Source organism: Cucurbita moschata, unplaced genomic scaffold (assembly GCF_002738365.1).
Source record: "Cucurbita moschata cultivar Rifu unplaced genomic scaffold, Cmos_1.0 Cmo_Scf00052, whole genome shotgun sequence".
NCBI lineage: Eukaryota > Viridiplantae > Streptophyta > Magnoliopsida > Cucurbitales > Cucurbitaceae > Cucurbita > Cucurbita moschata.
The window spans coordinates 1,299,453-1,309,178 of record NW_019268568.1 but is presented as its reverse complement, the minus strand read 5'-3'; the positions used below and the strand labels follow the sequence as shown (position 1 = coordinate 1,309,178).

At 32.9% G+C, this 9,726-nt stretch overlaps 1 protein-coding gene across 1 annotated transcript; it reads left to right on the top strand.

Moving 5' to 3' along the window:
- The first annotated feature begins 1,118 nt into the window (after nt 1-1,118).
- LOC111436270 (zinc finger protein CONSTANS-LIKE 5-like) lies at nt 1,119-2,478 on the top strand. Its single transcript, XM_023074019.1, has 2 exons — nt 1,119-1,849; nt 1,971-2,478. The coding sequence occupies exons 1-2, from the start codon at nt 1,226-1,228 to the stop codon at nt 2,325-2,327; spliced, it is 981 nt and encodes a 326-aa protein (XP_022929787.1). The 5' UTR covers nt 1,119-1,225; the 3' UTR covers nt 2,328-2,478.
- Nucleotides 2,479-9,726: the final 7,248 nt, after the last annotated feature.

The following is a 9,726-nucleotide window of genomic DNA, read 5'->3' as shown; positions in this document are numbered from 1 at the left end:
GGGGGGGGGGGGGGGGGGGGGGGGTAAAATATATAATTTTGACATAAATTAATAAATAAATTGAAGTATTTCCTATAACTGAAGGATTTAATATTAAAATTTTAAAACACAACCAAATGAAAAAGAGAACATTAAATTTTTTTTATGGTGGTTGAACCTACAAAAAAATAATAATAATAATAATAATAATAAAAATAAAAATCTTCAAATTTTAAAAAACACGTTTTAGTTGATGTTTGATTTGATAATTAAAAATTAATTCTTCACATTTTATAACAAGGACAAAAAAAAAAAAAAAATTACTACTCAACTTTTGATAACAAATTATTCGAGAATTAATCTAAATTTTAAATTAGAAAGTAAGAGTTATAATGATAAAAAAAACCTCAAATATTCTTACACTTTATAATAATCTGAAAATTAGGGTTGAATAATAACCTATTTTCGGTTTGATGATGAAAGTCTCACGTCTCGTGATTTAGGGAATGATCATGACTTTATAATCAAAGAATACTCTCTCTATTAGTATAAGGCCTTTTGCGGAAGCCCAAATCAAAGCCATGAGAACTTATGCTCAAAGTGGACAATATCATACCATTGTAGAGAGTCGTGATTCCTAACATGATATCAGAGTTATGCCCTAAACTTAGCCATGTCAATAGAATGGAACAAAGGGTGTGTACTTTGTTTAAGGGGAGGGTTGTTTTCATGACTTCTTTTGTTTGAGATGAGGATTGTTTCCATGACTTTTTGAGGAAGCCGAGAACAAAGCCTGGGTTTCTAAGTGAGGAGGGCAAAGCCACGAGAGTCCAATGAGTCGACCTGAATTCTTTAGTTTTAAAAGAACTCAACCCAATTCCCAATTCAAACGGAATAAAATTTAACCCAATCAAATTCTTATAATCTGAATTAAATATAGTTGTAATGGGTGGGATTATTGAATGAAAAAAAGAAAAAGAAAAAATGAGATAATTGCAAATGTGAAGCTACACGAATTAAATTGCAATAAAATTTAAAAGAAAAAGAAAAATAAAGAAAAGGAAAGGAAAGAAGACTGAAAATCTTTAGTTGTGGTGTGGCATCCACCACGTACCGTCGTACTACTGGTCGGTGCACAGATTTTCTATCTTACTCCCAAAAGCTTAAATAAACACACATTTACTCTTTAACAAACACACTTAAATTCCCACACATTTCCATTTCCCCTTCATCACAATTTCTCATTATGCACTCCTTCGCCGGCGGCTGGGCTGCCGTCGCCACCGCCAAACCCCTCTGCTACTCCTGCAAGTCTGCACCCGCTGCCCTCTTCTGCCGCCACGACGCCGCTTTCCTCTGCCTTCGCTGTGACGCCCAAATCCACTCCCACACCACCGGCACGCGCCACCCACGTGTCTGCCTCTGTGAGGTCTGCGAGCAAGCTCCTGCTACCATCACCTGCAATGCCGACGCCGCCTCTCTCTGTCCCTCTTGCGATGCCGACATCCACTCTGTTAACCCCCTTGCTCGCCGCCACGATCGCTCTGCTATCCAACCCTTCTACGACTCACCCCCCTCCGCCTCCGTTGCCTCTGTCTTCAAATTCCTCCTCCCGACTCAACACCAACATGACGTCGGCCACCCTGATTTGAAATCCGAGGACATCTTCTTCTCCGATATGGATTCGTTGATCGATTTCGATTACCCAACTGCCGGCGACGGAGTTGTGCCTGATCAATCCAATCCTGGAACAGAGTCCACTACGCAACCCGCCGATTACTCCACCGGAAACTTCTGCGGTTTCGAGCTCTGTAGTACTCGATCTAACCTCGACGCCATTAGCTACCCATCTCATAATCTTAGCCATAGCGTAATTTTCTCTCAAACCCATTTCTTTTTTATTAAAAAAAAAAAAAAAGCTTGCCCAATTAATTTGCTCTGTTTCGTCTCTGGTGCTCTGTTTTACTCTGTTTTGCTCTGTTCCGTTTCAGGTCTCGTCGTCTTCCTTAGACGTGGTTGCTGTGCCAGATCGGAACACGGCCTCCGACGCGTCGTATCCAGCAGGACAGACAGCGCTTCCTACGACGGAGAAGGCGGTCCAATTACGGGGAATGGATCGGGAGGCGAGGGTGTTGAGGTACAGAGAGAAGAAGAAAAATCGGAAATTTGAGAAGACAATTCGGTACGCTTCAAGGAAAGCTTATGCAGAAATTCGGCCAAGGGTTAAAGGGCGGTTCGTTAAACGGAGTGAAATGAAGTCGGAAATGGAGAGAATGTACGCCGGAGCCGGCGTGGGGTACATGTCGAGGGACGGCCAATACGGCGTCGTCCCAAGCCTTATAGTTTGAGTGTGAGGAGTGGGGGCCTGTGAAGGGAATTTGAGAGATCCTGTGTGTTGGTTTTTTAGCCTTCAGGATCTGATTTGGAATATAATTCCCATGTAATTTCAAATAATTTTCAATTCAAAAGTCCAATAAAAATAATTGTTTAAAGGATAAATCATTTCTATTTTTGGATTGCATTATTTTGGTCAACTCTAAACTAATGACCAAAATCAAATATGAAATTCCACATGTAATTATCCAAAAATGTTAGTTTAGAATTAATACTGAATCCATCGTCATTGTAATCGTATCGTGATGGTTAATTATCCAAACTACAGTACTCTCGTTATAAAGTTTGTATTCTCTATTCAATTAAAGTGTCAAAAGCTATAAAATTCTTTACGAGCAATTAAAGATTCATAAACACTAAGCAATTTTGATAAGTCCTACTACTGATGCTCTAAGTAAAGTTTGACACATGTCCCGTTCATTTAAGTCATACTTCTTCGAGTTGTTCTTGTGTAAAAAGCTTCTTGACGAGTAACAATATTTTTTAAAGGTTTCTCTGCACATGTCATGGTTGCGAGCAATGTAGTCCTCATGGTTTGTACCAAACTTAGGAGAGAAATTTCACTAATCGTCATCTTTTCATTATCTTTTAGTGACAGTTAAGGTTTCTTTCTAAATTCGGTCAAAAGTTAAGGTTTTTTCATTACCTTTCGGTGACTAATTTCCAAAAATTTCAATTTCCATTTGTCATCTTAATCATTGTTCTCATTTAAATGTAGAATCTTAAAAAAAAAAAAAAAATTGAATGGTTTTTGAACTTGGAGAGATTTTGATCAATAAATTTTTAAAACATTATTTTAGTCTATGATTTTTTTTAACTATTATTGTCAATTTAAGTAGGACTAAACTGATCAAAATATACTTTTAAGAACGTAAAAAAAAAAAAAAAAAAAAAAAAAAAAAATTTGTAAAAGATTGAAAACGTGGTGTTTTTTAAATTTATTTTTAAAATGATTTGATTTGATTTGGAAAGTTGTAAACAAGGATAGAATATAAACCTAACGGAGAAAAAAACATATTGAAAATGGGACACAAATTGTTTGATAGACTTGAAGTAGTTATTTAGCACATTGTCCAAATCCTCACACAAGATTCTAGTAAAAGGACAATTGAAAAGACATCATATTGTTCAAAATAGTTGAGATTGGTATCATTTTTCACGTTATGGAATCATGGATTAGCCGAAGAACAAATAGTGGAAGAAGTACAACATCAGAAATGATCATTATTGTTCGTGAGTTGCTTTTCGATTTAGGTCAAGGTATTACTCAAAACAATTTCCTAATTTCTATGTAAATGGATATCAATAAATTTGGTATCCTATTTCAAGTTGAGTTATGAATTCTAGAATTAATAATTTTGTGTTTGGAGTGCTAAGTTCGTGTTTCAGAGCCTAATATATGTATATACAAAAAATTCTACGTGTTTGATAATTGTATTTTTCGTTTTTTGTTTTTCAAAATGTTATGAAGATATATATTAGAGCTCACAAATAAAAATTTCAAAGATAAAAAGGAAATAAGTTAAAAAGAATACGAGTTAGAATTGAGGCGGACTAAAAAAAATTATCTCAAGAAGTTCTCTCTAAATTTAAATTTTTATAAAAGAAATTATATATTTAAAAAATTATATAGATGAAAGTTTTGAAGATTTTTTTTAAAAATTATTTGGCTGGAACATTTTAATATTAATACTACTCAACAATTTTCCTCCTCTTATAATGTGAGATTCAACCTCAATTAGAGAGAAGAACGAGACATTGAAATAATAATAATAATAATAAGAATAGATGAATATGAAATTAAAAGTTTCAGTCAGTTGTGTGACTAAAGTGTTGGTGAGGGTAGCGTGGACCAAATCCCCATGATTTCCTTCCCAAAAATCAATTAAGGATTAGATTTTAGTCTATCTTAGTCGGTTAAATTCACCTATATTAGTTCGAAATGATTCTTGTTCTAATTTGTGACACTTGAGTAAAGATGCGTATGAATGAACTAAGACCACACCTGAATAAGAGTGATCACGGGAGTAGAATGAATAAGAAAGACTTAAAGGAAATAAAGGTTACTACCTATACCAACAAGGTGTATTTTCCTTTTTCGGTGACTCAATCATAAGAGTTCAAGGTTAAACGTACTTTGGTTGGAGCAATTCTATGTTCGGCGACCTCCTAAAATTTTTTCTAGAATACATACGACTGAGGAAAAATCATGTTGGAAGAACGTATATTGATCTATGAAATAATTTTCACTCTTAAAAGCATCTATAAGTAATGTGATCATGTTGTAGGGGATTGTCTCGATCATTATGTGTTGAATCCAAATTTTGAATTGTGATCTCACTCCTAAACACGGGGAATGACTAATCAAATTAAATAGGTTGTATCGGCCAATTTGACCTATGGAATTGACTTTGAAGGATATAAGTAGAAATTCATAAATTATATTTAGCTTTAATTGTTGGATTGGATATGAGTTAGTATTAACTTCTAAGGGTGAATTGAGTTTGAAATGACTGAAATCACGGTTGAAAGCAAATTTACTCTATTATGCCGATGATCTATGATTTATTATATGATACGAGATTATTGATCATGTTGCTATGTGGAGATGATTTGAGGTTCATCAACTAATCCTTAATGGATAGCTTGTCATGATTGATGAGAGTTTACATAGTATTGTTAGTAGTTGGATATGATATGGAATCACACCCTTATGACGATTGTATAATGCGGAGACTATTAGTGGGTCGTAGTTAACTTTTAATAATAAGCTTGTCTCGATAAATGAGGCTCGTATTTATACCGTTTATGATAGTTGACATACACGAGGGTCGCTTCCTCTTTTATGATGTGAAGCATATTGAGGAGCACCAACTAATTTCTAATAAGAATTTATCTAGATTAACGGTGTTCATGTTATATGTGAGCTATGAGTTGTAGCCATGATGATATCATGGTCTTGAGTGCAAATGATCTATAGGTTAAATATGATTATAGGGACTAATAAAAGCTAACTAGATAGATGACCTGAGATAATCTTAAGGAGATAGATGAGTTCTAAGGAGTCGAACGTTGAGAACCAATGAGTCGAAAAGAGTTCAAATAGGGCTAAACGATGATAGGGCTAAAAGTTTAGCTACTTCCAAAAACAAAACCATGTTCTTAAACCTGAATTTCGTTTTACATCTTTAAAACCTAATTTGAATTTGAAAACATTTATAGTAACAATATAATAAAAGGACGAAACTTATTAATGAAAAATAATTTTCATAACTTTAATATTTTTAAAGCTCAAAATTTTTGTTGGAACATTGAAAAAATAATCTTGTCCCTGTCGATTTAAGTGATCTTTCTCAAAATTTTTAGTTTAAATGATATGTTGTATTGATGGTTTAAGATATTAATACTCGATCGTATTTAGAAATGAATACAAGAGTGAGATAAATTAGACTAAAAACTAAAAATGTAATAGGGAATTGATTTAAATATATTATCTATCTATAACACTATAATAGGATGAAATCTCTCCTCCTAGCTAACATACTAATATTCTTATCTATTCCCAATAACTTGCAAATTCTTGATAACTATAAATTTTTTTAATATAGTCTTAATTCCCTCGATCTTAAAAATATTTTAATCGTGTATTTAAGTTCGATTATAAATCAGATCTTTCGGGCATAAAATTTAAATACATCATTCTTAAGCACTCTAATGTTTTTCTTATCCAATTTGAATCATTGTATCCCACAAGGGGAGAATGAGGAAATTTCTTATTTATTTTTAGAGCATTGTAGACAGATATTTGAAATCATGTTCTCTATTATAAATTTTCTCCATTTTTATATTTATTTTTTCTAAAAAAATATTATTTTCTAAGATTTTTTGTACAGATAATTTTTATTTATAATATAATCTATGTTTGAAAATATAAAACATTCAAATAAATTCAATCATATTTCATAAACAAAAATACAGTTTAAAAAAACAATCTTTCAAAAAATTCAAATTGCAATATTATAACGTAGTATTCTTGCATAAAAAAGAAAGAAATATATATATACACACTCATACATACAAAAAGTGAGCGGATCGACGCCGGGCAAGGTGGAGATTTGGTAGGATTAGGGGTGGGGGCAAGGACGGAAATATAATTTCTGTTCTCTGCCACATTTAGCTAACGATAGAAAAAATCTATCTCTATTCTCTCTCCCATTCTCCATTTAAATTCATCGTAAAATGAATATCTATGTGATCTACCAACTTTCTCTCCAACACATACAAACCTAACTTTTTATGTTAAAAAAATGCAAGAGTGTTATGACACTATAAGGTAGCATTGTAATGTAGTTAAAAAATTTTGAAAATTAAAAAATATTTGTAGTTCTAATAGCATTACTTTACTTAGGAGCGTTTGGTTGAATGTTTTGTTTATGATACCTGTTCAAATAATATACAATATAAAATATATGCATTTGGTACCCTAAAAATGTATTTTCAACCTTTTGATTATATTATTTAATTTTAAATAATTAACTGTCGTTAAAATAAATTTGAGTAAATATATTAATATCCAAATTTTACATAAATAAATAATATTTTTTTTAATTCTATTTAATTTTCATTAACGAGTATATTATAAATAATGTATTTAAGATTAGTTAATATTAATAATTAACAAATAAAAAAAATAAAAAAGAGAAATGATAATAAAAATATTATTAACCTCCACTCACGAGTAAATCTCGTGAGTAATTTTTTTTCTTCCAAAAAATGAAAGGGGAAATAATAATTAAAAAAAAAATAGAGATATTTTTATTTGCATAATCCACGTGGGTGGGACCAAGTGGGAGTGGGTCCCAGGAAAAAGACAAAAGATTGAGAAAATGTAAAAATGTCGGGTAGCATAAGCACGTGAAGTGGAGGGCCTCACCACATCCTCTTCACGTGAACTTCCCTACTCCTATTGGTCCACTTCACACCCCATGACAGCAACTCTCCTATCTCATTTTATCTACCAACTATATTATTTTTATTTATATAATATATATATATATTTATATAATATATATATATATTTATATTGCACTTTCAACCATATAATTAATATCTCTCAATTCCATTATCCTAAGTTTGGATTAACATTATGGAAACAAAACAAAATAGAGGGACCTAATCCACCATCGACTGTTAGGACCGTTGAATCGAAAAAGAGATGTATAGATATCTTTTAAAGTTTTGAGATTAAATAGATACAAACTCTAAGTTACGTTTTAATAAAAGAAGATTTGCATAGAATTTCACGTTTAGAGATGTTCTTCTATGTAGGACTAAATAGATGTAACTAAAATCGAAAGAGATTGATTAGTAACTTAACATAAATTTAAAGTAGAATTATTCAAAGATGGATATTTAATCTATATCATCACTTACGTGTAACAGCCCAAGTCCACTGCTAGTAGATATTTTTCTCTTTGTGCTTTCACTCTAGAGGTCACTCCTATGATGGTTTCTAATGATATATCCCTAGATCATGAGTTGCATCGGTTTGCATCCCCCAACTTACTCTAATATTGAGATCACTTACTGAGTATTTCTCAAAATACTCAAGCCATGTACTACTTTTTTTTCACGTAAAGGCAAGACATTCCTTTGCAGCTGACGATGACATCATAGTTTGAGACCATGGCGCATGCATATGCTAATTGTACTTGTTTTCTTAGACTTAAAGACTTAAGTTAAAATAGAGATTTTTTAAATTTTAACGTTATTTATTTTATATAGTTTTTCGTTTTTTCATTTAAAAGATGTTTTTGAACCATAAGTCCATGACAGTGTTTTAAGACGAAGTTTATGTTTATGATAGATTTTTAATGTTTAACTCTGCATATTAGTCTAAAGATGATGATAACGGTAGCAACTCTAGATAAGTAAAAATTTAGGGTCGCTACATTACGAGTATAAATTTAGCGACCTTAAATTTAATAAACTGAGTCAATCAATTGAAATCGACCAAACCATATGGTTTAATAATCTAAGGAAGATATTTGCAGTTTAGGCTCAAATAATCGTTCGTAGGTCAGTCAACACCAACCTACCTTTTGATCCAAACGGTCAATATCGATCAAGTCAATTCGATGTTGGTTTGGAGGCAAACTGATGTCGACCGATCGATGATCACCATTGCTATGCTGCATCGATGTTCTTAAACCTCTTCTCTAGAGATATGAAGCAAGGAGTGCCTTGAGATAAACATATCCTAAACGTACGAAGGGTCTGATGGCCATGTATTTAAGACACGCTTTAGTGTTGCATGAAGGACATAGAGGATGGGGTGTACTTATAGTGTGTATAATTGCTGCCTCTACAATTCATTACGTTCAACAAGAAAACTTGGAAGTTAGTTTGAAATGTACAAGACAAGAGGTAGATGGGCACACAAAGAGACAATGAATCAATGGGTGGAGCCTCAAGAGCTAGGGTGCAATCCTAAAATTTAAGTGTAGGTTACATGTTGGCCACTCTACAAATTTCAATCCATTCTCATTAGCTAACAACTTTCATCTCAACAATCAAAGTTCTAGGTCAAACAATAATATATTGTTCTTAGTAGAGTAATAGTGGTGTGAAATTGGAATAAAAGAGAAGTACATGAATGAATCAAGATTACATCGGACATATGATATGCAATGAGTTCAACCACCAATAAAGATAGTTACAAGATCGAGGTCGATGTAACCACCGGATATAATTTGATCGTTATGAGAAAATCCAAAATCTTTGTAGGCCATACAGTAGTCAGGTTATATGAAAGAAAACAGACCATGATATAGACAAGGGGAGGGGCTAGATCGTGATAAGGGCTCAACTTCGAGAAATCAAAATAAGAGGATCGAACCATTTCTTCTAATAATAGTGATCATCAAAAGGATATGAATGATAGTTACTACCTAATTAACAAGATACACATTCCTTTTCAATAACTCAATCGTGGCAACTTCAAGTTAAGCAATGGCTTGAAACGATTCTATTTTAGGTGACTTGTTAAATTTTTCTTTACAAAGTTGGTAAGTAAGAATGAAGAAGCACTTCATGTAATGGCAGTTATTTTATAAAATAATCGAATCTTGTGATTTTTGGTAAGGCGCTTACTTATGATGACACGCATAGTATCAAAGTCATGTTTGTCCAAGTCATGTTGCCTATAGTTGCATGACAGATGTCCCGGTCTTACTTGTCTAGGACATGTTGTCCATGGTTGCATGTCCGTTCCAAAACCCCTTTTACATACTTTCATCCTAGATAGGTTTTTACTCACGTTGGGTCAATACGGGGGGGGGGGGGGTATGGTCG